Source organism: Lampetra fluviatilis, chromosome 19 (genome assembly GCF_964198595.1).
Source record: "Lampetra fluviatilis chromosome 19, kcLamFluv1.1, whole genome shotgun sequence".
In the NCBI taxonomy this organism is placed as follows: domain Eukaryota; kingdom Metazoa; phylum Chordata; class Hyperoartia; order Petromyzontiformes; family Petromyzontidae; genus Lampetra; species Lampetra fluviatilis.
Window position 1 is genome coordinate 11,734,220 of NC_136293.1, and position 27,983 is coordinate 11,762,202.

Sequence of the window (27,983 nt, forward strand, 5' to 3'; positions counted from 1 at the left end):
GCGGCGGCGGAGGCGACGGTGCCGATCGCCTTTACGGCACCGTTCAACTTTACGGCACAAGGCCATGGCGTCGTACGGAGGCTTTTTCGAAAGCACTCAGAACATCGACGAGCGGAGAGAGCAGAAGAGGGAGGCGAGGCGAGGGGTTCTCGCACAGGTGAGGAGGCGAAAGGGGGGCGGCCCGTGTGGACGAGCCAACAGACCAGTGGGGGTTCGGAATTCCAATTAGTCGGTGCTTTGTAGCGGTCGAGCGGCCGACTCGTTTTGTAGGCCTCGAGCGCCTCCTCGCCGTTTTCCTTATTTTGGTACCCGGTTCGCGAGAGGGGGGAGCGGGCAGAGAGCCGAGCGTGGGGCGGCTGTGGGAAGGTGTTGTTAGCACAGCTGTCAACCCATACGGCTTACCCCGTGTTCTTGTACAGGGAAATCGAGCTTTCAGGTCCATACTTCGCACAACCGTTACAATACCGGCAAAAAAACGTTTGTATATTAGTTTGTGTTTCTCCCTTGTGATGGAACTTTGTAGGATGATCGTTGAGATTTATAAGGGCACGGGGTGGCCGATAAGATCTGAACACTGCTAAGGGTTGACATGTATGAGTTTAGCTTGTTCCCACATTGTTGTCGTTTTACAAACAAACCATCGTCTTAGAGAGAATAACTTTGTGGTTGATTTAGGAATTAAGAATGTAAGATGTTTTTGAACATCCAAGATTCAGTAAATGCACGTCGTGGCCAAGCTGTTGTCAGTAGAACTTTTCCTAACCATAAGTTGAACCATTAACCACTGTTTAGCATTGTTGGGATTTAAGAAGCACTGCACTAATTTGTAGAATATGTCCACAACACCAATGGCTGGTTAACTTGTTATTTAAATACTGTATACAAACTCTTTGGTTCTTTCGGTAAAGTCACGTAATTTTCTACCTACGTGACTTTACCGAAAGAACCAAAGAGTATTGATTCCTGCAGTCACGAAAGCTTCAAATCAAGATTACTGTATACATGTTTGTAATACATCACCAATTGCATGCCAATTGTATAATTAAAGTCAAGTAGTGAGGTGAATAAAAACCTTGCATAGCTCTTGCAGCTAGGAAACATAAGAGTCCTGGAAGATGACTTGAAAGACCTACATAACTTTTTGAGTCGCTACAAACTGTTTGCAAGTTCTTGCTTTCATCATATTGCAAACATGTGTCATTGAACAGTGCTATAACACTGAGAACAGATATACTAAACATGCTTTGTACATATTGTGTTCATTGTAACATTTAAACCAGGTAAAAGCTGAGTATGAGCGAGATCAGAAACGTAAGGAGCAGAAGCGACTGCGTGGGGAAGACACATGGATGCTTCCCGCTGTAAACGAGCGTCTCGAGGAAATGGAAAAGGTGTGTGACATTCGAAAGGGGTAACAGAAATATCCAAAAAGACACAATAAGTATCAATAACATAAAATGTATAACAGACATTATACTCAGTACAGCGGCACCACACGTTTAGCGGTCAAGGGTAAGTAAGTCTTAAATCATAGGTTTTTTAATTATTTGTATTGATTGCTACACTTTAAGGCAGACTACTTGTTGCAGAAATACATTCCTGAATTGAGGAGCAAAACATAATAGGAATTTCTGCCTCCTTTACACGTCATTATTACGTCACATTTCTTGTGAATATTTGGTGATAGTCACCAACTCAAAAGAGCCAACATTGTTGCTTTTCTAACTTTAAGCGACTTAACGATAGCCAGGCAACTGTCTACCTGTTGCATTGCTATTAAGAATTATTAGTAAGGTATAATGACAGTCCTTTACAAATGCCGCTTGAATTTTACCACAAATCTCTCATTAGGCACTGTTGGACAATTTATGCAGCATGTGGTGTATGTGAGCTATGATACTTTTAAGACAGCCTAATTATTTTACTTTTAAGACAGCCTAAAGGAACGAAAGAGGAAGATTTGTCCACAAATCTTGCTGTCTGTCAGATGATGCTAGTTATAATCATTGGTGAAATGTCATACTCAGTTGCTAAATGTTGTGGATTTGCTCTCCAACACGCCGGTGTGCTGTATTAGTAATGCATTGGCATGTTCTGTTTACGTGATAAACCTTACTAATTGGCTGTGGCGGGTAGTGGCGGGTTTGACGACACATTTATATTTACGCGATCTAACAAAAAAAACCCTATATTATAGTTAACTTTACTGTCATAATTTCTTCTGAAAGTATTACATGCACGTGAATAAATAATAAACAATTATTATTACTATGTTTTGGTTCTTTCGGTAAATTAATGGAGATATAAAAAATATATTAAATAAAAAATAAGGTGAATAAAAAATATAACGATGTATCCTTCGCAACACAAGCGGTCATCATCAGGAAAAAAAACGTCGTGATATTTTTAATTCACTTTATTTCTTTTTATTATTTTTTCTACCTACGTGACTTTACTGAAAGAACCAAAGAATATGAATTCCTGCAGTCACGAAAGTTTTAAGTCAAAACTATTATTACTGTCTATGTAACCTTATTTTGTGTTCGTTTTATAGGAACATGGCAAAAAGCACAAAAAGAAAAAAGAGAAGTCGAAGAAGTCTAAAAAAGAGAAGAAGAAGAAATCTAAGCAAGTTGAGAAGTCTGACAGTGCCAGTGACTCTACTTCTGTACGTAATCTTGTTTTATGAGATGACTCGCAATGAAAACACTGCTTGGAATAATAATTATAGATACTGAGACACACATTGGTATTTGCGATGAACATATGAAACAGGTTTAATGACAGCCTTGACATTTTTCTTCCAGGCCTCAGAAGAGGAGTGGGTTGAAAGTAACGCTGTTGCTGCTTCTGGAAGCAGCCAGTCATCAGACTCCACCAGGGAAAGATCAGCTGATGCTGTGAACGCTTCAGTCAATGCCCCCTTAGTGGTACAGTGCTCATGTCCTCGCGTCGGTTCCCCTGTTTACCACCCTTTTTAAATCCTTTATATTAAGTTCACTTGCTTGCTTGCGCGCTTACGACTGTGCAAATCTTTCGATCGTTTTTTAACCCACTTCCCGTGATCCAATCGAGCTGACATTTTGCACACAGACTCGTTGTGCGTGACAATTTACGTGAGATTTTTTTTCCCAAATTTTACACTTTTTAGGAAAAAAAAAATTATTATATTTAATTACCAATTGCTTAATGGTGGCAGGCAATCATCTGACCCATAGGTGGCAGCCATCTCAAGCCAGAGTACGAGAGGACTCTAGCCACCACGCATATAAAGGATTTATAGTGAAAAACGTTGTTTTTACGGGTTAATTTTTTACATCTGATTTGCTCACTTGGTGAAGCGGTTCTAATGTATTTGTCATCATCAACATGCTTGATCTATCCACTTTTGGATGAAGGCCTCTCCACGTAGGCATCATTTTTCACAGTCTTGCAATGCCCTAATCAATCGCGCTCCTGCATTTGAACATTTTAAATACGTATGACGGGAGGATAGTGGGTCTAGTTCTTCAAATCAGTTTTGTCTGCCTTCATGAATAGAAGAATGATGAACACATTAATCGTGAATTGACGTGTATTTAATTCCTGTGGATACATCCAGACATTAGGTCCACTAATGTTTTTTCAACAGCTGGTCCTGCTTCTTTAATGATGTTCAGTTATTTCATCTAGTCTGGGAGTATCCCTTATTTCCATGCTGTGAAAGGCAATTTCAAGTGTGACATCTGAATATTCCTCTTCCTCTGAACAAAAAAGATTAGTTTCTCATCGTATAATGTTTTGTTGATATAGAGATCTGCATAAAAAATGTATTTGCTAGTTTTGCAATTCTGTCCCTATCATGCTGTCTGAGAGCTACTATTAGTTATCTACCCAGCATCACTCTTTTTGTTGCTTTCTTGCTTCCATTTTTGTGATCTGTGCAGTGACCATTTTGATTTCTATCCTTTTCTCGTCATTTTACCAATGTTTGCACATTCTATCTTTTGTTTAACATTTTTAATCTCTATTCATAGATCTTATTTTATTCATCTTGTTTTATCTGGTTTTGGATAGTTTTTTCGTTATTTAGATTTTATTTGGCCCCCCACTTTCAGTGTACTATCCATTTTAATGCAAATTAATCCATTATTTATGGTGGTGACATTATTGCATCTCTATAGATATGAAACTAGCCAAGGATTGGCTTAAATTCTCCCACCTCAAATAGATGTTTGATGTTATCTGTGTTTTGTCTACTTCCACTTGAATATGTTGCAAAGACAATTTGAATTACTTGTTTTAAATATTCATAGTATTTCATTAATGTACCATTATAAGGACTAAAACAGGAAAGACAGGAAAATGCAACAAAAACACAGATTTTTTTTATTTCTGCATAAACTGTACCGTACTAATCTTTGCATTGCTGTCTGTTAGAGGGATGATTGGATGAACTTCGACTTCCTGACGATGAAGTCCTACTCTAGAACAGACGTCAAATCAGAAAAACAGAAAGCGAAAGAATTGGATAAAGAAATCAGGGATGCGATTGACAAGGTATGTCTTTATGTATTTATCGTCACGGCACAGCTCAGGCGTGGCGTTGGTTCAAGTGAGCCCGGCTCAAGGCCGTGCTTAACTTGATCTGTGTCTGAACACACTCCCAGCCATGCTTGGGATATCTGTGAGCTGAGCCTGAGCTAAGCCACGGCTGAGCCACTCATGCATCTTTGGAAGCAACGAAGTGGCTCAAGCCAGAGCCAAACTGTGACTTAATAAAACAGCCCTAAGTGTTGTGTACACTGAATTCGTACTCTTTGGTTCTTTCGGTAAAGTCACGTAGGTGAAAATAAAATAAAAAATCACAACCACAGCGATTGTTTTGTCGCTGTGGTTGTCCCCACCTGAGGACGGACGCTTGTGTTGCGCCCGAAACGTCGTGATTTTTTATTTTATTTTATTTTCACCTACGTGACTTTACCGAAAGAACAAAGAGTATGGATCCTTGCAGTCACGAAAACTTCAAATCTACACTAAATTCGTTTCGAATTTTATCACATTGCTTCTGGGTATACATGAGTATAATTTAATGCTATGAAATGTTGGCTTTAATACATGGACAGTTTTTTAGCTTTTTATTACAAAAGAGAGCTTATTAGTCCAAGTGCTGCCGCTCTTTATTGGAAACCAGGTTATGGTCTTACCTTTTGCTTAGAAGGCATAATACACAGGTAAATGTTAAAAACCGTTATAAAACCTATGTCAAAATGTAATGATGGAGCTATTCGTTAATTCGATTTTATCGTCACTTTCCCAATAATGCCTTGAATCATTTGTGTAAGAATCCATTATTTTTGATTCATTGATTTAATGTGACTGGTCCACACGATCCCGACAGCCACTAAAGGTTAGACAATCCACAATGGTAAAACAGACCATTGCAGAATCGAATCGTGACTATGAAAGGCAACAATTAATCAAATCACTGGGGCAGTAAATTGTTACTTTAATGAGCACCAAAGTGATACCTGCAACATCTTCCCTCGGCCAGCCTGGTGTACACGCTCGTGAGCTCAACCCATACTGGAAGAACGGAGGAACAGGCCTCCCCCCACAGGAGAGTGAGCAATCCGTCACCTCGGGAGCTTCTCAGGGTACGTCCGCCTCTCGTCGTTTTACCCCAGGATATTCCCAGACCTGCGTCAGTTTTAGTGCACCGTACTCTATAACCTTTTTGTCACCGTTTTGGTTTTTGGCTCAGAAACGTGAGTAGACCTAGCTGACCAGAAGAGCGTCACAAAAGCTAGTGCCAAATGGGCATGCTGGCGCGAGCATTGACCATGGACCTCCCTACTCAGAACTGACACTGATGGATTTGCAGAGTGTTTCATTTAGATGGTTCATGACATTGCAGCGAGTTGCTCACCGCTTGTTTGATGTTGTGGCGTTCAGGACCATCGCCGGTTGGTGACGGCGGGCTCAGCTGGCTAAGACGAGCTCGGCAGAGAATGCAAGAGCAGGCAGACAAGGAACAGAGGTCACTGGATGAAGTTCTCGAAGAGCGATACGGAGTGAGTGTACAGGGATATTTCCTCTACGTTCGTTTCCTGCCAATTATGGCGCAGAACCTCTAAATACCGTTTACCCTCCACTACCCAGTTTTTTTTGTTTTACATATATGTACAATAATTCGCTGTATTTGACCAAATCACTCTGAATCCCTGGCATGGATTGTCAGATCTCAGAAGCATAGCCTGGGTAGTGCATTGATGGTTGATTGCCTTGCTTACAAAAGTTGGTATAGGCTGTGGCTTTGTTGTGGGCAGCAGAGGGCAGTGCAGATAAATTGACTGTTGTACTTTACTTCGAAATTCCCATCCATGCTCTTGCCTTCACTAGGCTACACTGTTCAGCCTGCTGAAGTATGCTCACAAAACCCCGTGACCCTATTTTTCTGGGGACGTCCTAAACCAGCAGTGAATTGAGAAAAAGGGCTGCACACATATAGAGGTGTAATACTTGTGGGCACATTTTATACTTTCTAAAGAAGTTAGAACAAAAACATGTTTTTTACATTGACATGAACATTCAAACAAAGTTTAACGATGCTGCAATATGTTTATGTACTTGTCTTTCCAATGCCATTTGTAATGTTTGTGGCCGAACTATTGTCTTCCCATTTTTTCAGTGCAAAGAAAAATTTTATTCGATGCTGTCAGAAGCAGAGCGCACGGCAGCATCTCAGCGGTTTTATAACCGGGGCGGTCAGAGGTGGAGGAAGACTGCAGCAAACAACTCGTCAACTCCTCCGGCGTGGAAGAGGGAAGAGAGACACAGGGACCGCACGGATCGGGACAGCCATGAGGATGGGGAGGGAAAACAAGATGTTGACGGAACACAAGAAAAAGACCGGGGTCGCTCTGCTGGTTCGGACATGGACCGGGATAGGCAAAGAGACACTCAAAGAGATGGACAAAGAGGGGAGCAAAGAGACAGGCAAAGAGACGGGCGCAGAGATGATGAGAGAAGTCGGTACCAATATCAGGGGAGTCGCAGAGACTGGAGCAGGGACGGCGACCAGGACAGGGAGAGGCGGTCGCACGGTAGTCCGGATAGACATCGCGGTCAGAGAGATGGACATAAAGAGCGTGACCAAGAAAGAGAGGGAGTCAGGTGGTCTCGAAGAAGTCCTGATGTCCGCACCACCATCAACACATCTACATGTTCTCTTAAGTCCAAGTTCATGAAGCCTTCAGACGACGATGATGGGGATGCATTTCTCAGAAGTGGCTTGGCTTTGAAGGAGCCACGGTCAGTGGAAACTCCTCGGAGTGCCTTTCGAAGGCCGAGAGACGATGATGATGGTGGTGGTGGTGGTGGTAATGCTAAAGATGTTCTTTCTTCCAGCTCAACAGTACCACAGAGAAAAGAGGTTGCTAAAAATGACCAAACTAAGGAACGTTCTGAAAGCCCAGCAGAGAAAGACAGACAGGAAACAAAGCAAAGAGCCCACTTGCGGGGTATAGGTGAAAGAAGTGAGCCCTCGTTAAAGCAAGCAGCAGATGATCGGTAAAACATGTTCTAATTGTTTTATTTACTTTGTATTAAGCTTTTACTGTGGTAATGTCCAACCAGATTCTGCGTCATATATTGAGTGTTTGCACATGTTGTTGGTCACAGCGAATTGATGGCAAGGGGACGGTTGCATTTTTTAATGAAAGTCTGTGGTTCACAAAGTTGTCGAATAATTTTACAATCTGTTGACATTTCATCGACAAACAATACTGCAGAAAAATCAGTTTGCTAAAGCCATCATTTGTTTTTCAGTCCTAAGGACAAATCTTCCGCCACTACCGATGCTGCTGAATCTGCTCCAGTGGCTCTGGTTGCTGAGGCTACCCCAGCTGCTCCTTTGCAGGTGCTGAGTGAAGGAGAAATGAACCAGCTGGGGGCACGGCTGGTTAAAGCGGAGCTCCTGGGCAACCAGGTTTGTGGCTTTGTGTGAGCACGAGCGCTGACTGTGGGCCCAGGTAAATTGATCATCAATTGAACGTCAATTGGCTCGCCCATTGTGCAGTCACACGTTCTTGATTTTATAGTGTATGTATATCTCGGCCTATGCTGCAAGGCGTCATTGCTAGCAGAGGGCTTGTACATAAACAATATAATGTTGGACTGTACTATTCTACAATGTTTTTTTCTCCCTACACCAACCCACATTGTAAAGCATGGTGAAGTATGATCAAATTACCCCCTTGACCCGCACGGTGTGGGGAGGTGCTCATCCAGCGTTGGATTGACAAAGGGGCTGTAGGTGTACATGTGTCTATTACACTTCACAGTGGTTTCACACTCAAGTGTGGGGGTGCTCAGATCCTATAAAATAAATCGCGACTTTTCGGACGCAACACAAGCGTCCGTCGCGTCGTGATTTATTTTATTTTCTACCTACGTGACTTTACCGAAAGAACCAAAGAGTGTGGATTCCTGCAGTCACGAAAGCTTCAAATCAAGATTGCTCATATCCTGTTTACAACCTTCAGCCTACTCGGGCAGGAGCGAGTCTGGCTATACGGCAACTGCTGTGAACCTTCCACATCGTGGTACTTAAGTTAAATCCAAATTCTATTGAGAGTGTTATTTATTGAGCCCAGAGATGGATGTAGAACCACGTTGACCGCAACCAGGATTTGAACGAGCAACCTTCCGAGTGCAAGTCATGCACACTAACCGCTGCACCACTGAGTAGGTTAATTTGTATACACGATTTATGATTGTTATTATTATTACATTTACTACTTTGTTTAGAAACTATCATCATAACTACAAAGATGATCACTACATCTTACATACCTTCTGGTGGCCAAGAATACTGATGGGGAGTGGCAGCCAGGGCAAGGAACGTGCCTGAGACATCGACCACCGCAGGGATATGGAGCAATAAAAGCAGCTTGTGTGCACATTCTGGGTTGATTGTTACGTTAGAGGACCTTGAGAAATGACGATGGCTTGGGGAATGCTTCATCCAGCGGTGGATTGCACTTGGCTGATGATGATAATAGCTGAGGGAAACCCGCTTGAATCTGTACACCCTTTTGATGTGATTTTTGGCGTGTGGATGCAGGAGCTCGCTGATAAATTGAAAGCCCAGTTGGAAGAGGCTCGGAAAGTCAAGCAAAACCAGACTCAGCAGCCGGGTTTTGCAGCCAGCCAGCAGATGACAAAGGTCGGGCACACTTATCATCTCCGTCAATCGTGATCGCAGCGTCGTAAGAGCACAGCGAGATGTGGGATGAGAAAAGGCCATGGCGACAGTTACGGCTCTTTCCTCTTTTTTTTGTGACTTGGCTTGTTGCTAGGCTCCTGTAAATGCGTAAAAATTCTAACCTTTTCACCCCAAATGCATTATCGTCAATCTTTGCTTTTAAATTGCGTAATATTCCGAGGCTTTTTGTCGAGCTTTGTAGAGATCGTTGGCAAAATAATGTTGCGTTTATCTGTAATGGTTGTAAAAAGCCTTTATATAAATTAATTCTACAACGGCAGACTAATTCTGCAGGGCAATCCATTTTGCAGTGAGTGACATTGCAGTCTACTTTATTTATTTGGGTCCCATCAACAATATTTGTATGTATGGTCACGAATTGGAGTTCTCAGCTCCGCCATGGAATGCTGTTCTGCATTTGCAGAGCCTCATTTAATTTCAAATCAATGAGCATATGTCGCTTAATTTGTGACAACTTCCATGGCTTCTTGTATAAAATGTCTCTAAGGCAATTTGCCCTTGTCTCATCCCACGTTATGTGGTCTTCCCAAGCACTTAAATTTGTGTATTAAAGGACCTTTTGAAGTAGATACAAATACTGTCCATTCTTCCCTTTATCTTGGATCGTTGTGATTTTCTCATTAAAAAAAGCTTAGATAAGCGTGACCTACCTTTCAGAAATCCTTAATTAATATCCGTAATTGATTTTCACTTGTCTTCTCGTGTCTGCAATTATTTAACGATTATCCAATTTTTTTTCTTGCCGATTGACTTCAAGCTTAAGTGACCCACATGAGTCATGTCCATCATCATCATGCGACTTTTCTTACCAATATCAAAATATAAGAATAGGGTTTTACCCTTTCTGGCAATAAAACAGTTGTGTTAAGATGATAAAACACCAAACAGAAACCTTTTGCAAGAAATCATGTCTACATTAACCACACTTACTTGTGGTGAACATGCAAACAAAAACATGCTCTGGTAATATATGCATTGTCTTTGAAACTGATTTGTCCACACTAAAGTATTGCCAGAAAGGGTAAAACCTATTCTTATTGTTCATCATCATTTGAACAGATTAGAGTTATAGCAGAATATTTTTTTGGTTAAATTGTGGATTTTCTTTGTTCGCCTAGGTAGATTTATTTAGCCCAAGCAATGTGTTGTCGATAGCCTATCACCAGATGATCTTAGAAGCTAAAGCAGGGCTGTGCCTGGATGGTGCTTGGATTGGTGACCACTGCACCCAACGTGTCGTTAAAGATTATAGGCTACGTCAATAATAATAACGGTGATTTCTTTAGCACCTGAACATGGTAAACCATGACAAGGACAAAACCATTACAAACGTGAGCAGCCTAGAGCAGTGCAGAAAAATCCATTGTTGTACCTTACGACTTTGCTCCCAAGTCTCGCTCCCCGCCTTTACCTACCCACACTAGCCAACATTGTGAATTCTGGTCATATAACCCCCTCGACCTGAGTAGTGTGGGGAAAAACCCTCATCCAACAGTGGATTAACGAAAGGGTTGTACATGTAGTGACTCCTCATGTCTGAACACTCATCAATATGCGTAAAACATCACATGTACGGAATATAAATATTAAACGATGCAGATGAAAGCGCCATACTAATATCTGGCAGATGCTTTGACGCAAGCTGTGACGTACAACGTCCCACATACCATTGACTGTCTGGCAACAGATAACAACACATCAATGCGTGTTGTCTCAATGCGTGCCTTTCTTACACACACCGTCATACAGGCTACAGGTGCTGCGAGAGGCAGAGGAGCGGAGGATGAGACAGACGTGCTGCTGTACAGGACAGATCGAGCTGGGCAGTCGTGGCCTGTGTCCGCTCCCGCGCACTTTGCGGAGCCCAGAGGGGGACGACGCAAGAACCGTCCGGTGAGGAGCGGGAGCAGTGGATCGGGGGGAGGCAGATGACGATCGCCTGCGTAGCATCTTAGCAGACCGGCGCCTTCACATGAGTGTCATGTGTTTGTTTATGCCGCTGCATCACCGACCATGCTGTATAATGCACGCAGCCTTGTGTCAGACCACCGACTGATGACATCGAAGAAATACAAATGTTGGCTGCATTGTTTTATGCAGCAGTGGGACAATGAGACAAACTGAATACCGGTTTCTTTCTTGCGAGGAATTATCGGTACAGTGCTGCCATTGACCACTGACTGCTTTCCCTTTCCCTTCGGGGCTGTTACGTCGATAAGCCCTCCCTGGTTACTGTGGATACAGTTGCCACTGCCTAAGGGTGACAACCGGTTTTTTTACCATTACGATAAATTTTTGCCTAACGTTATCATGATTGTGATATCGGTGTCATGTCACGAGGTGAAGTGCCCATTTCGATTCCTCGCAGAGCAGTGCGACACTTCGTGTTACGAGCCCACGGAACCGGATATCAGAGAGCTACCTACAAAATGCCTTTAAGTGACCTCTGGTCTGCACAATAGAGGGCAGTGCTTTCCCACCCACTTTGCATATGACAATTTACCAAGTCTGACACTTTCTGTGCGATAATTGGCTCGTCACGCAGATAAGTGCTCGCTGGCTGAAAACAATAAAAAAGATATGCCCGTGTTGTGGGAGCTTAGAACGACGGTGAGTTGGGTGCCCCCGTCATGTGCCGTGCAGGTGGAGACGCACGCAGCCGGGGAGCGTGCGCGTTACTTTGGCGATGACGATCAGCACAGTCTGCAAGAGCTGGTGCGCAGGGAGCGCATGAGCACGGCCGAAGATCAGAATGCGATGTTCGCTCGCCTCTCCAAGGTGAGACCTCATCTTTTCAGCGACCTCGCCACCCCTGTCGGGACATTGTCTCAAATTGTAATTTTTTTTCTCTCCCGTGCACTTTCTGTTTTCAGAGTAATTTTCACTTATTGTTGACTATTTCGATTCATTGTTTTCTGCTGCCCTTTTTTTAAAGCTCAAAGCAAATTTCACTTTGGCTCACGCTGCTGGGATTGTGCACGCATTCTGAACGAATTGATTGACTTTTAAATTGAAAATATCATTGAGAAAATTCTAAAGTACAATATACAGTTGACACGTCAATCATTAGCGAATTATGAAACATTCACTGAAACATCCCATAATATACAAGTGAGCTGAGAGAATTGACAGTACCTGATCCAATCCAGGAATGTTTTGCAAAGTTTAGATTAAAACATCCTTTTGTTAGATGGGCGACAAACACACAAAGTGCTTGCCACAAATGAATCACAATACATTGTGGATTTCGTCAAGAAGTATAAGCCATCACACGAACTCCTGTCATCCTCGCATCGGCGTTTTGGCTAACCATGAAACGAAGAAAGACGGTCACTGCATCGCGCGCTTTTAGATGTGCTTCTGCGGCCATCTGGAATCCTCTTCCTTCTGATATTAGGAAGCCACTGGAGCTATGCACTTTTAAATCATCTAGATTGAAAACTAATTTCTTTCGAATAGCTTTTTGTGTTTAGTTTGTTGTCCTTCCTTCACACCTCCGATTAGCACGGTTGTCTACGTACAGTGCAAAAGAAGTTCAACATGCATAGAACAAACCCCTTTTTGTCGGGGTAACGCTCACAAACTAAAACCACTCATCCCTCTCAACCTGTGGTCCACTCCACCACCACCTGCCGGCATTATCCCCACCGACCAGTTTGCAGAGAAGACGGACCGTGAATATTTCACGCTGGACGACATGTTCGTGTCGAAAGCGGCGAAGGGGGAGAGCACGGGCCGCGAGGACGAACGGCACAAGCAGCGCGCCATGGAGGAGCACCGCCGCCTCGTCGGAGAGATGGCCAAGTGCAACCACTGCTTCGACAGCGCCGACCTACCAAAGCACCTGGTGGTGGCCGTCGGCAGCAAGGTACTGGCACGGACGCACGTGCCCTGCTGGCCTGCGCTCCCAATCAGCTTTGCTCGTATATACAGGATGTAGAAGCAATATAGGAACAATTGTAGGTGGATAGTCTCGTCAGGTCAAAATGTGGAACTATTCAATTTTAGTCTGGTTTGAGTCTCCCAAGTTTTGGTCAACCCCTTGATCAATTTTGCCAGTTTTCAATCGGGTGAGGTTATAAATAGCAACAGAACTTATATAAAATTTATATCGCTTCACATTAAGGTGAACTACAGTGCCCCCCTTATTATGGATGGACAGAGCTGATGAACCAACATTTTCAACCTTCGTTGGAAAGCCTTGATAAGTTGCGTTCTGTTGCCATTAAGTCAGCATGTGGGACGCTGCAATGTCACAGCCCGCATTACATGGTCTGCAAAAAATTATTCTTATGCTTTCATTTGCATTATTATTTATTCTTAAGATTGATCCATAAATACATTTTACGACATTAGGAACTATCACGCACACGTCTAGCTTATATACACGAATAGGTATGCCATTTGAACCAATAATGCATTGAGCGGAAGACTCAGCTCCTCTAGGATTCTTAGGAGTCATTATTTATTCCCAAAGCTCACAGGACCAGCAACAAAGATGTGCAAGATTTCGAAATCCTCGACAAAGAGTGAGTGGCATGGAATTGGGAAACCACTTGGCTGTTTTATGCTCAGAAATCATGAAATCCATCATTTAAGAAACAATAACTTTCTCCATTTGCAAGTTATATGCGAATATGGCCTCAAGGCTAATTGAACAAACGAGGCAGAATACAGGTTTCCCGCAATTTAAGCGGAAGATGCGTTCCAATAAAGGGCACGCAACAAAAAATCCCATTGCGTAAACCGCACAGTCGCCCAATCCACGCTACATTTCTCCTGCCTCAGCAGTCCGCCTGCTGTATTTTTTCACCTGAAGATGATTGCTTGTGTTGCGATTGAAACGTCGTAATTTTTTTATTGTTTTTCTATCTACGTGACTTTACCGAAAGAACCGAAGAGAATAATCGATCTTTACATGCTCAATTCGATGATTGCATTCCGAGCGTAAGAATTTGTTTTAATTTGAATTATTCCACACCTACACGAGACCCTTCTGCTCCGACTGTTTTCATTATAAAGTGAATTTCATTTGAAAGCAGGGCGCTCTTTGATGTGCTTTTTGTTCAAAAGGAAAATTATTTAAGCCACCATTGAACACTGAACAGTTGGCATATGCACCCAGGGGCGGATGCCTTACTCTGATGTGCTGCCACCGAAACCCAGCGGGCTGCAAAATCACTGCCGCTACACTTTCTAGCATTGGTTAATGCAGTCTTGAATGCAAAGCTAGGATTGGCTGCCCTGAAATACAAACTTAAAGCCCAAAGCCTCTATTCACATTAAAATCAAACACACAGCTTATTTCATGAGATCCAACGCTGAGAACAAATCCCATCAAAATGCAGCGACTTGCTGTGGATTCATGGGTTGGAGTTTTTTCTGCATCGTACCTGCCAGTCTTATTTTTTAAACTGTGAGCGTGAATACAGATTGAATGGTTTACAGGCCGTGTGTGTGTTGTAAGTTGCAGTTTATTGGAATGCTATTGCCAATAAACTGCAACTTGAATCACTACCTATGAGATGTTCACTCAAAACTGCTCTAGAGGAGTTGTACACCCTTACCTGCCACTGCTATTCAGTTTCGCTCCGGATGATCGCTGCAAAATATGATCTGTGTTTTGATTTAGTGTGCCGATCTTAAAGGTGCATTGAAAAATGTTGATACTCCGACTGATGCGCCTGCTGTTGTGGAGTGACTCATGCAACCAGCTATGGCTGCAGGGTTTGGTGGTACATGTTGTTTACGTCGTTTATTGTGAAAATTCGGTCACAGTTCCTATGATCACTGTTTCATTGCTTTTATGGCTTTATTTTGATGATTTTCGAAAAGTTTTTTGGTTTGGCCATGTTTGTTTGTTGTAGTACGGAGTTAAACTGATGGCCTTAATCTAAGTTGTCTTGTGGTTTTTGTTGTTTGACTTGCATCCCACTGGGATTTTTGCACACAGCGTTGGTGTACGGTGCTTTTTCTGCAATGTTTTGCTGTCTTTTCTTGGATTATCTGTTTGCACAGTCACTTTAAGATGTTTTCTTGTTCATGTATTTTGTTTGTTGCGGTTGCACCCGATTCAAGAGCCGAATGGCTCACAGGGCTATACCTAATACATGAACTTGAACTTCTCATCGCTTAGGTGTACCTGCGCCTGCCCAGCCAGCAGTCACTGGCTGAGGGCCACTGCCTGATTGCTCCACTGCAGCACTTTTCGTCTGGAAACATGCTGGATGAGGACATCTGGGCTGAGATACAGGTGTTTGCCATGTTACGCTCTTGTGTGTCGCAATACCTCTGCTTGAGGTTCACTTCACGTTGATATGGGCTGGCCCAAAAGTCAGCACACATCGGGTAGCATAATTTAATTTAACAAATCACAAAGGATTATTTCATTTATTTTAACAAATGTTAAAACTGACTTACATAGATGTTATAGCATGCGTGAATTATCTTCTGAAATGAATTTGGGACTTTTTTTAAGATTACAATTGTAATCTCTGAGCATTCATCAATTATGTTTTGTCTAAATCCATTCATGGATCTTGGTCTAGTTTTAGAAAAGATGGATTTGAGGTGACCACACAGGACAGAGAAAAATATGTATTAATAATGATGAGATTAAATATTTACTTAAAGAATAAATATAGATTTTTTTTTTCATTTCAGTGTTAAAATTTATTAAATAACCCTGTGTCCTGACTTTTGGGTAACCCTGAATATACAGCCCTCTTTTTTTTTCAATCCACTGCTGGTTGAGGGCCTCTCCATGCCTTGTGCCCATGAGGGATATTTGACCATACTTCACCATGCTAATCGTTGAAAGGTTGTTGAAGGTGGGAGGAGAACAGAAAAGAGATGCATGTTTTTCTGCACTGCCTTCAATGCCTATTAACAACTCAATCTTGATTTGAAGCTTTCGTGACTGCAGGAATCCATACTCTTTGCTTCTTTCAGTAAAATCACGTTGGTCTATTTTATTTTATACCTACGTGACTTTACCGAAAGAACCAAAGAGTATGAACAACCCTTTTGCGCGTTGCAATCACCCATCCAAGTACTAACTTGGCACGAAACCCCCTTAACTTTCGAGACCTGCTGGCAATCTAGAGTGTTTTGTTCATGGGCAAAATACAGTTAAAGACGATCAAAATTGGGGGATAAATTTGGCAATAATAGTGGCCGAGCTTAACAGCAAGTGAAATCGGTGCATGTGATGCAATGATTGATGGTTTTAGGGGAAATCACAGCAACATTGTAATTTACTTGAAATCCATATCCTCTTGTCAATGAAATACCCCTGCACTTGTACAAATTCCACCATTCCATTAGCCCAAGAGTTATAAACTATCTTGCGATAGATGTGGGGTGAGGATTGAGCACCCAGGACATTGTGTAAAAAGAGACCCCCAGCGAGCGTGCCATGCGTGGAAGCTGTACGTGGCCCATGCGTGGGTTAATTGTCATTAATCTCGGCTTCTGTTGTTATGACTCACGCTTCGTGCATCTAATCGTATATTGATATGGAGTGACAGGCCCACGGATATATATTATGGGCTCTGCCTTGTTAAAGCCCGTGCTTTGTTATAATTTCTAACATCATTCACTTGGATGGCTTGTCAAAGTGCACATTATCAACAAACACAAGAAAACATACAGGGGAAGGAAATATTTCAGTAGTTTAGTGCTGTCTTTTATTCACAAGCGAGAACAATTACTTAGTAAAAAGAATATTTCACGGATATAATTTGTAATGCCATCGATGGAAATTTGACGGGTAACAATGTTCTATTTTTTAATTCGCAATAACAAAAGGGTATTGCAAGTAACAGCACCACAGATCATTATAACTACATTCTAATTTATATTCAACTTGTTTAAATGTGCTATGACTTGGCTAACCACCACGATACATACTGGATTTCCATTCAGAAGGAGGAGAAATAATTTGTTGGAATCACAATTGCCATGTTTTCATTGGAATATGTCCAGCAACTTAGTGTTTATCAAAATGGAGATGTTTATTTTTAAGTCACTAATAAGTACAGTGATTTATGCACTGATTAGATGTATTATGTTCATAAGCTCATGCAATCTGTCACTTGGAGCTTAAAACCATTGCACTTTGAAAGGACATGTAAAGTATTGTCATGATTATGAACACGATACGTATTTTGAAAGAACCGACGTTTCAGCCACCCCATCTATTTCCAACAAAAATAAATTACGCCTAATTCTTAATGAAAAATGTAATTGGAAACCCAGAGACAATTGGCTTTTTGGCACTGATTTGCGGGTCTCAGCTATGCGTGGCGAGACCAATCGCGCGAGTTTAACTGCCACGGTTTGCCGCGCAGTCTTTCCGCCGTGCGCTGGTGAAGATGTTTGCGGAGCAAGACGAGGACTGCGTCTTCATGGAGGCGAACATGCACCTGAAACGCCGACCACACATGGTGTACGAGTGCGTGCCCCTTGCCCGTGAGCTGGGTGACATGGCTCCCATCTACTTCAAGGTGAGCTCATGTAAAACAACCCCGGGTGCATCCGCTGCCTGGGTTTCTTCAGCTATAATATCCGGCGGGCGGGCAGAATACTCAGACGATCGCCCTGGCGAGCCACGTGACACGATACATGACACGTGAATACACGTTGGTGATGATCTCGACCCCACGTCTCGGTCTTCCATCATCCCGTTTATTTCGGTTTCATCTCACCAATATTGGTCTCTTGTGTTACAGCTCTGTCATTTCTGTGGCTTGCTTATTTCTCTTTCGTATCACCAATCATTTTCTTTTGAGGCTGATTATGTTGGCATGCTCTTGACATCTTTTGGACAGGCAGTGGCACTTAAAAACACACACACTTGGAAAATTATTTGGTTTCAACGACATTTAATCATTTTTGGAGGGAGAAAAATCGTCCATGAGAAATAAGAAAAATAGTAAAATGTGCTTTTACAGAGGTATATGTAGGATTATCCTGTAGGTTTATTTATGTACTTTATTAAATGGCAACAATGGTTTCGATATTTTTTTGGGCATTTTTGCGAGCAGATAAATAGGGAATTTTTCAGTGTTTTCACAGCCATGAAAAGTTAATCATCTGTAGCCCTTTATCAATGCACCAGTGGATGAAGGCCTCCCCATGCTATTGTCGGTCTTATCGGTTGAATTACCATACTTCACGCTGGTAAGTATGGATTGGTGAAATGCATAGCCAGGAACGTGTCAGATGCCCCTCACTACTGTTCGCTGTGGCCAGGAATCAAACTCAGTTCTCTGGGTTCATAGCACAGTGCACTACCAACTGCACCACTACTCCAATCACAAGCACACAATGCACACGTACAAATAAAACCCATCTGAAAAAAAGTCTCAGATAAAAATAACAGTTGCAGCTTTCAAACTAGATGCCATGAAGACACGTTTCAACCCTGTATTGGAGGCAGCGGAAATAATGGATCAGTGGGTGTTCATGTCTAGAGAATGCCAGATGGGCAGCTTCACAAGGTGACATTTTGGAGCAAACCGCAATAAAATACAATTTTCCATGATCCAGTTTTTTTCACTTAGATTTGATGTAGACCACAGTTGTCCTATGGCCTCTGATGAAGTGGATGACAACAATGGTTAGTATGACTGACGACGATGATGATGGTGGTGGTGATAATAATGATGGTCGTGGAAATGACTGTTGTGTTCTGTAAATGTAGAAAGCCATTCAAGAATCGGATGAGGAGTGGGCCATGAACACCAAGTTGGTGGACCTCTCCCAAAAGGACATTCGCAGAGCTGTAAGTAAAATAACCGTCCGCTCTACAGTGCCACACACATACACCAAAGATTGTTACCGGCTCGATAGGTGGACGAGCACAAATAGCCGTCAGAAATGGCAGGCAAAACTGTGTTCATTTCCTCATCGACAGTTAAGTTTTTGGAGATTTGACCGAACAGTTGAGGTTGACATTTGTCCCCATTACATTTGCAGTCATGTTGGTTTTTAATCACTTTTCTGATATGTGTGCGTATAGTGCATTAAAGAACAGTGTTAAATATATAAAAAAAAATTTTTTATCTGGATTGGGCTAGGTAATTACGCTTTAAAAAATCCAACTGAGACATGAAACTTGCTTTGTAAAAACTTAAGGGTTTTGGAAAAGTTCAGGAATTATACACGGCTTGGCACGTTTCCACCTTTCTGGAACACTGATCTTTCACTATTACCAATCTTAATTTCTCGGTTCATTTGGTGCAATGGCCCATTTCATATGAATCAAAGTTAAAACATTTTCATGCATATCGTCACACACACTAAAAACTGTCATGAATGCAAATGTATTTGTGCGTAGATGAATGGTGATGATTTCTTTTAAGCTTTCGTGGCGCATTTATATTTTTGCCATATCGATGAGCCAGCAGTCGAATTTTTCCTTGACCTTTATTGAATTTACGTACCATTAAGTTGTCATAATCATTATCATCCACACCTCGCAAACTGTTGCCGTCAACGCGAGACACTCGCAAAGAATAAATCGAACCACGGAAGAAACACCCAAACACCGTATTTTAATGTTTGTTGAAAAATTATTACAGGTCTTTATAATTACATTTTTGTACAATTGCCAAAGTGAGTTTGTGAATGCTGATTGCTATCAAGGAGACTATAGGCATGGTACCATTCCCTCGAGCAAAAAATTATGATCTTGACAACCATATGATTCGGTTGAGCTGAATTATTTCAAATTGCTGCTTAGAACAATATTAGTCTTAATCGCAATTTCACAGCGTTGGATTTTAGTGAGCATATTTTGTGAAATGATTATTATGAATATGCTGAACCCTCCACGGGGCCATCATATTTGTAAAATGTATCCAATCCATTGCTATACTTGTAGACACTGTACAGTTCTCATTTGTAGAGGGTGTAACAAATTGCCAGTAAACTTGCTACACAGGAGATAATTACAACGTTATACTGGTTGGTACAACAGTACGCAGTGGGGGGGGGGGGGGGGGTACGGAATGGTGTGGCCAGCATCATGTCTGCCCACCTTTGTCTTGACAGTCCTAATGTTGCTCATTTAAGTCTGAGCCAACCTAGGAAAGGCCCAGGACCGATTAAGGTATCCGAAAATCACAAACTCGGGTATTTGAGTTTACAGTGCAGTCTGCTAACCACTCTCCCACCGCTCCACCCTACAACAACAACTGGCCATTTCTCACCAAGTGGCGGTGACGTCACCACAACGCCTGTGCCAGGCAAGGTGCACTAAGAGGCCACGTGAAGTGTCGAAGGCTCGCTGGAAGGAGGTCACGGTACAGACCCAGGTGCTATGGGTTGACTGACTGAGATAACTGGCAGATGCACCAGCTGCGCCCACTACTGTGCCAACTTTCTGAATTTTAGTCGCCCGGTGCTCCACTCATTGTTGTGAGCATCACTCCTCTGTTCCCTGTTGTTGTTGGAGGGTGACTCCTCCAACTGCCCAGTAGCGCCCTTCATGAGCCTCCTCCATAGAAGCTGTTCTTTATACTGCTGGTACCAGTCCACTCAGCTCCACATACTCTTAAACCGAATAAGTCCATCACTTTTCCAGCCAATGTCACACCCCTTTAGCCCCCTCTATCCAGTCAAACAGAAGCCGCGTGGGCATTCGGTAGCTGGGCATGCAGGCTACGTAACCCAACCAATGCAGCCTTGCCCACCGGAGGAGCTCACTGATGGGAATGTGTCCAGATCTTTCAAGACACACACACAGAAGACACAAATGTACCTACTTTGGGGTTGTGATACCGCAAATCCACACCTTTTACACCATCAGGGGAAGGGACAACATACCCCACTGCAATTTGGGTTTTTACAATGTGGCTCAAATTGGTTTTTCTTGCTGCCAGGAGCAAAGTGGAAGTCTGTATGAGATTGGATATTGATTGAATGTGTCTGTACCTCCATGCTTCACTACATTTATTTTATTGGACAAGAATCTTTGTATATGTATGCGATGCACAGAAAGGTCTCTCTACCGTCGTGTTTTATTGGGTTCTCGGCGCACGTGTGTCTCCGTGTGATGCTTTGGGTGGAGCAGTCGTGCAGTGGTTGGGCGCACCGTGCAACTAACCTCTTTGATTCGTGCTCACAGCCAACATCAGTGGCTATTATATGAAGCAGTCCTGGGCCTCCCATAAGTTAACTCGGCCTTTAACTGAATACCCGGTGTGGTTTGTAAAACATCGGTAATGGAGAGCTAAAGGTGGGGGTGCGTGGTTCTGGTCCCACCACCTCCTCGTGTGCATTTCTGGCTCGCAAGGTGTTCACATACAGCACTTGCCCCAACAGTATCTACTGCTACACGAGGGATCTTTGTTTATTTAAATAAACAACACTTTTTTCCTGTGTACACCATGGGAAAAAAGTACAATAAGCAATTTAATATTACCCAAACATTTGTTTTCTGTACACATTTTCTCATCCTGTTCTTAGTGGTGTAAAGATGCACGTATAAAATCGCACGCATTCGATGTTATTCGGTTAATGTTGAGTGAAAATTTGTTATCCTGCAGCCACTACAGGTTTCTACATCCATCACTGCTTCAATATATATTGAATTTAATTGTGACCCTGAATTGGGATTAATGTATCCTAATTGCCAGGGGGCAAGAGTGAATGTAAGCTGACAAAATCATACTCGTGTCACTGTCTGCATATATATCAACAGCCTCTGGCAAAATTACGTGCAATGCACGCAAACTCGTATCTCACAAGCTAAGCAGGTTTAGCTGGTTGGATGCAGAAGAAAGTGCTGCAAAATCCATTGTTGTACTGTATTGCTATGCTTCCGTGTCTTTTCTCCCCGCCTTCTCCAACTCTGAGGCCAACATGGTGATGTGTGGTCAAATAATCCCCACGAACGGCGTGGGGTGGGGATTCATATTCTTGGTTCTTTCAGGAAAGTCACGTAGAAAGAAACAAGAATATGAATCCCTGCAGTCACGAAAGCTTAAAATCGAAAAATGGAGTGGGGAGTTTTGCATCCAGCAGTGGATTGCATAAAGTGCTGAACATGTGTACATTCAGAGAGACAAGCACACTAAACATACCTCGATCATCAGCCGAGTCGGCTGTATTTTATTGAGGCAATGGAAAAGGCAAATGATGTGAATGAATTTAAACTAGTTATTAATGGTGACACTGCTTCCCGGTAGCAATGAAACATATTACTATTTCATTGAATTATTTTTGTGAGGTCCACAATGTGTGTTAATGGAGAGAAGGCCCAAGTTGTTCTGACACAAGCTTAAAATGTTTTCAATCACATGGTCCCAGTATTGCTAACTAATACAATTGAAATGCCTCTCTTTATCATCATCATCATCGGCCATGATCCATCCACTGCTGGATGATGCCTTTTGCAGTTCATTAATTCTAATGACTATGCCAACTTTAAATCTGAAATGGTAAATACTCGAACCGTTTATATTTAAGTGTTTATTCTAGATTTGAAGCTTTCGTGACTGCAAGGATTTATACTCTTAGGTTTTTTTGGTAAAGTCATGTAGGTAAAAATTAAAATTAATAAAAGTAAAATAAAAATCACGACGTTTCGGAGGCAACACAAGCTTCCGTCTTCAGGTGGAACCGTCACATCACGATTGCTGTATCACATCACGATAGCTGTATCAAGCAATCGTGCTGTGACGGTTCCACCTGAAGACGGAAGCTTGTGTTGCCTCCGAAACGTCGTGATTTTTATTTTACTTTTATTAATTTTAATTTTTACTTACGTGACTTTACCGAAAAAACCTAAGAGTATTTAAGTGTTTATTTCTCAAATCCAAACTTTGGAAAATATGATCCTATGTTGTTGCTGCAATTAGCCTTGGCGAGATGCCCCTGTTACCGTGTATTGTAGTAATAATCTAGCGTGTACATTTCCTTCACTCCCTGGATATCGGCACTTGGCGCTGCTGTTCCACGGCTGCCTCCACGGGCACGATGCTACTATTTAACGCATCACGAGTCATGTGACTGTGTGCCTTCCTTGTCGTTTCAGGTTCCAAAGGGCTTGCCATACTTCAGCGTGGATTTTGGCATGCAGGGTGGCTTTGCTCACGTTATTGAAAACGAGCAGAAGTTTCCCGACTATTTTGGAAGGGTGAGCGTTCACCGCGTCACCTTCACTGCCGCGTGATTCGGGTGCATGTATGTTTCCGTCCAGCATCTACGCTGTTGGCTGTCACTCCCGTTGTTATTCGATTGTCATCCGAGGGGACGTTCCTCGATGCGGAAGGAGCAAATGAAATCGGTCCGTTTGCAGGTGCAAGGTGGATTGTGACATCACAGGATCTTGAGAGCTGTCGACGGCTTGGGGAGGCAGTGGATTAAGATTGATGATGACGAAAGATTGACGATGAAGTGCTTGCCACAGTGGCAAGTGTTCCCAAACGCACGTCTGCCTTTCATTATCAGAATCTTTGTTTATCCTGGAGAAATCCGATGGGTTGTGATGCTCATTTTCGCACACGTCCAGGAGGGATGGGTCAGAAAGTTACAACAACAAACAATACAAAAAAAAAAACGATTGGAGTACAGGGAATAGGAAAGGTAAGCAGATCACAAAAAATAATGCCAGCTAGATCAAGTGTACGAGTACAAATAGCAAAACTATTGAAATTCCTGTCGATTTTTCAAACATAAATGCAAGCTTTGGCAAAGCACTTGGGAAGGGCTGGCAAAACAAAAACCCCCTTTCAGATTGATTTTGTTTTCACCAGCAGTGCTAGTGGTAGGCGTGTACTGTTTTATCGCTTAACCTGTCACAATTGCATATATATAAGGATTGATTATATCGTTTGTATGCACATATGGAATCAGATTGTGACCCTGACAGTTAATCGAATTGCGGGTGGTAAGGGGGGAGTGATTACTTGCGAAAGTGCGAGCCTCCCCTGGTATACAATTTTGTCACCATGGCAGAAATTTCTTCCCAAGCAAAACGGTGATACAACTCAACATTCCTCCCTTGAAATATGGATTACTGTGAGCTGCTGTACTCGTGCATTTATACTTATGTATGAGTATATGAGTATGTACATATCATTATAAGATAGGATAGTTGCTGCGAGGCTATTGGCAGGTTTTTATGTCTGCGTTCATTATTTACGAGCTGTCACTGCTATGCTATATATATTGTCCATCTGCAGAGGAAATGCGCATATCTGTGCCTGTGATGATGAATATCGGACAGATTTGGGACGGTGACACACCGCCCGTTGCATTTTATTGAAGAAGCATTGACTCTACGATGTATTACTAGTTTGGGAAAGAGTAGGTTGATGTAAAACATTTATAAATGCAGCATAATGGTATGATGCCATTTTAATACTTCCTACAGAGGACTTGGAGACTTGGAACAGAAAACAAAAACTTTAATCTTGGCATCATAGGTGGTGTGACTTCACACACAGCTTAAATAAATGCTTGCACACGATTTCAAATAAATCATCTCAGTGCATATTGTATTAGTTATCATGGTAATGTTATTAAATGTCACATAAAAAAAACACATTTGCAGTGTATATATTAATACCAGGAGTGATGTAATAAAGCCCTGAAATACACATTTAAAGCAGCTGCTTCCAAAAATGAAATGCTAATATTCTACCAGGCCCAGTAATCCAGCACTTTGGAGGCAAGCATTGGTGGATGGCTCGTATTGTAAACTCCGCAACCCACTGGGCTGGGGAGATGGCCATGGGTTGGTCATTCCGCACAAATGGATTGAATCCATCTGTGCGGAACTTTTGTTCTTAATCTCCCACATGCCAAACATTAAAGAGTGTAACCCGCCAAACATGTCAATGCAGGACCTTTTTCTGAAAAAAAAAGCGGGTCTTAGGGCGAGATTGAGGAATTCAACGAATCAAGCCAAGGGTAGCAGCGTTATTGTTGTTACAATAATACGACACCGTCATCACGATGGGGCATGCTGCTGCATGTTGCGGCTGTACGGCGGGGCGGCGGGCGGGAGAGCAAACTGACGCTTTTTGTGCTGCCTTGCGAGAGATTTGAGGCAGCCGACTGCGGGGGTTGTCTCAGATAAATTACTAGCTTTCATGCTCAAATGTCCCGTGTGCCTGAAACAATTTGCCATGCCTGCGATGCCGGCCTCTGACGTTGTTATCGTGCAAGACAGCTGGAATTTGAGCTTGTGGTATATTTTCTTCTTCTTTCTCTCGCTTTTCCATGCTCATTGGCTGTCAGTGGTTTTTTTGTCTTATTTTAAATTCGCTGCAGTGATTGTGTGTGATGAGCAAAATGCCCCGCATCTTTTCAGAACGCATTATCTATTTTTCTACACGTGTAAGTAACCTTCAACATCAAGCGTGGTTGAGTAATAGCTTGAATGTAAATGTATTGCCATAGGTTTTTTCCCCAACTATTCTATCTTGGCAGTGGTTTGAAATTAATTCATTTTCCATTGCAGGCTGATTAACTACCATAGCCTTGCAGTCCATAACTGGGTGCAACGGGGTTGCAGCAAGCATGTGTATTCAAGTGCAGTGCACATCGCTAAACATGCGGGGGTGCGACGGTGGGGCGGTGGCACAGTCGTTCGCACAATACGTGATGAACCCGGCGGTCCGAGTTCGATTGCCGGCCACGCCTAACTAGCATCAGGGGCGATCAATATATAAACCCTATCCCTGAGCAGCCCCCTATCCCTTAAGAAATCCGTACTGACCAGCATGGTGAAGTATAGTCAAAAAAATACCCATGACCAACACGGTATGGTGAGGCTTTCATACATCCAGCAGTAGATTTACAAAGAGCAATAAATAAATATACGCATTGACATACTCGTGCCCATGTGTAAATGCACTGTGGGCACGGAGAGCCGTGATCGGTTTCCACAACGCAAATTTCCACTGGAAGGAAAAAGATCTTTACTGCACGCACTCACTGGAGCCTGATCTTGTATATGTTTTCGATAAATGCCATCGCAAAGTGAAGGAGGGGGGGGAAACAATTGCCGTGGCAGTCAGTGGGTATACTGGGAAATGAAAATCCTTGTATGAGGTGAACAAGGAGCAGAGTGAGAGTGGTGCATGTGCACTTGTGCCTGTTCACCCAAATACATGTCGATGTACAGACTTTTATTAACCCCCTGCTGAATGAGGGGTTATTCGCCATACTTAACCATGCCCATCAATGGGTATTGGCGAAGGTGGTGAGCATGGACTAGCGAGCATATAAGCACAGTACAACAATCGATTGTGCTGCACTGCCCCTTCTGCTGCCTACAGAGTTTTGTATTTCCTTACACAAATTTACATTTTATCAGTCGCTGCACAAAAACTCATCACATTACCTTCGGTTGTCCACTGAATTTGGCTTAATTTCACGTGAGAATTCAACTATCGGTTTTACTGTTACTGACAAACATTATTCTGATATGCAGAGCGGGTATGAAAGTGCTGCCCCCTACTGTGTTACTTTCTGTTAATTTGGACCCAAGAGGTCAATTGTGATATCCGCCTCCGCGGGGCATTCTCTAAAACGACAGCTTACACCGCTCTGCGATAATTCCAGATGGGTTTTATCTTGAGAGACTAAACTCGCTCTCACCTATGTCTTAGCGTGGTCTGCTGGGATTATTGAACATCTCCAGCAAGTGTGTGTACATGATGCAGACGGATAGCACAATTGGAACAAAACTTCGAGACTTTTGCGATTTATTTATTGTTTTGAAGGGCCGATATTTAAAAAATGCAGTGGTTGTGCCGGGCTTGCTTTCTTCTCCTCCCTGTGCCGCCTGCAGGAGATCTTGGGGGGCATGATGGACCTGGAGCCGCGGCGCTGGCGGAAGCCGTTTCGGGAGCCATTCGAGGAGCAGCGCAAGAAGGTGCTGCAGTTTGCACAGAGATGGAAGCCCCACGACTTCACCCGGAGCTAAGAACGAGAGGCCGCGGTGCAGGCAAGGGATAGCTCGCAACACGAGGAGCTGCTCCGTGTTCCATTGGCTTCTGACATCTATTTCACTCCTATGCTGTGGGAGCCTCTTCCTTCACCTTCTTGAAGGAGGCTCTCAGTTCCCGAAGCTCCCCAGGACTTGGAGCGAAACGTCGGACGTCAATCCGAACGCGCATGGTACAACCGGAAAACACATTGGAGAGCTGAACCGTGACCTATGCCTCAGTGTGTTTAGCGGAGATTATCTGAACGTCTTCAGCAACTGTGTTATACGATCTCATAGTGTATGTTAACTCGGTGCTTTTGTAAAATGTTTCTACGGTGGGCTGCCGTGCAGCTGCCATGCAGCTAGTCACATGAGCTGATGATAGGGTCAACACTTCATATTTAGAGGGCTTTCAGGGACAGCTGAGTATGGTGCCACTGTTGGTGTCTGCCAGTGCCTTTCCTAGTAGACAATGGATGGGCATTGGCTCGCGGTTTTGAGCAATTGGTTTTGTGAACCACTGGGAAATGAATTGCGTAAGTCAACTGAGCAAGTTGCAGATGGTTTGGAAAACTTGATCCAGGTTTAAGTGGGAAATTGTGGCATGATGTAATTCAGCTGGACATTGACATGTCCCTTCCATTTGTACAATACTGCCTGTACAATGTAACGTTTAAAGTTAATGTACATTTTTTTTAAATCCATCCCTGTGTAATCGTGTCATCTTTAACAAAAAATAAAAATGATGTGCATACACTTTTTTTT

At 42.8% G+C, this 27,983-nt stretch overlaps 1 protein-coding gene across 1 annotated transcript; it reads left to right on the top strand.

The window, feature by feature from the left end:
- CWF19L2 (CWF19 like cell cycle control factor 2) lies at positions 1-27,977 on the top strand. Its single transcript, XM_078865069.1, has 18 exons — positions 1-157; positions 1,281-1,391; positions 2,555-2,668; positions 2,808-2,930; positions 4,420-4,539; positions 5,534-5,636; positions 5,935-6,053; positions 6,671-7,551; positions 7,810-7,969; positions 9,107-9,208; positions 11,018-11,161; positions 11,912-12,046; positions 12,924-13,136; positions 15,405-15,521; positions 17,620-17,775; positions 18,975-19,055; positions 23,313-23,414; positions 27,081-27,977. The coding sequence occupies exons 1-18, from the start codon at positions 65-67 to the stop codon at positions 27,213-27,215; spliced, it is 3,009 nt and encodes a 1,002-aa protein (XP_078721195.1). The 5' UTR covers positions 1-64; the 3' UTR covers positions 27,216-27,977.
- Positions 27,978-27,983: the final 6 nt, after the last annotated feature.

Excerpts from the sequence above, each read along its gene's own strand:
- CWF19L2 (XM_078865069.1), top strand. The coding sequence starts at position 65 with ATGGCGTCGTACGGAGGCTTTTTCGAAAGCACTCAGAACATCGACGAG. Across the intron at positions 2,669-2,807 it reads GTGCCAGTGACTCTACTTCT|GCCTCAGAAGAGGAGTGGGT; the intron begins GTACGTAATCTT and ends TTTTTCTTCCAG. Across the intron at positions 2,931-4,419 it reads CAGTCAATGCCCCCTTAGTG|AGGGATGATTGGATGAACTT; the intron begins GTACAGTGCTCA and ends GCTGTCTGTTAG.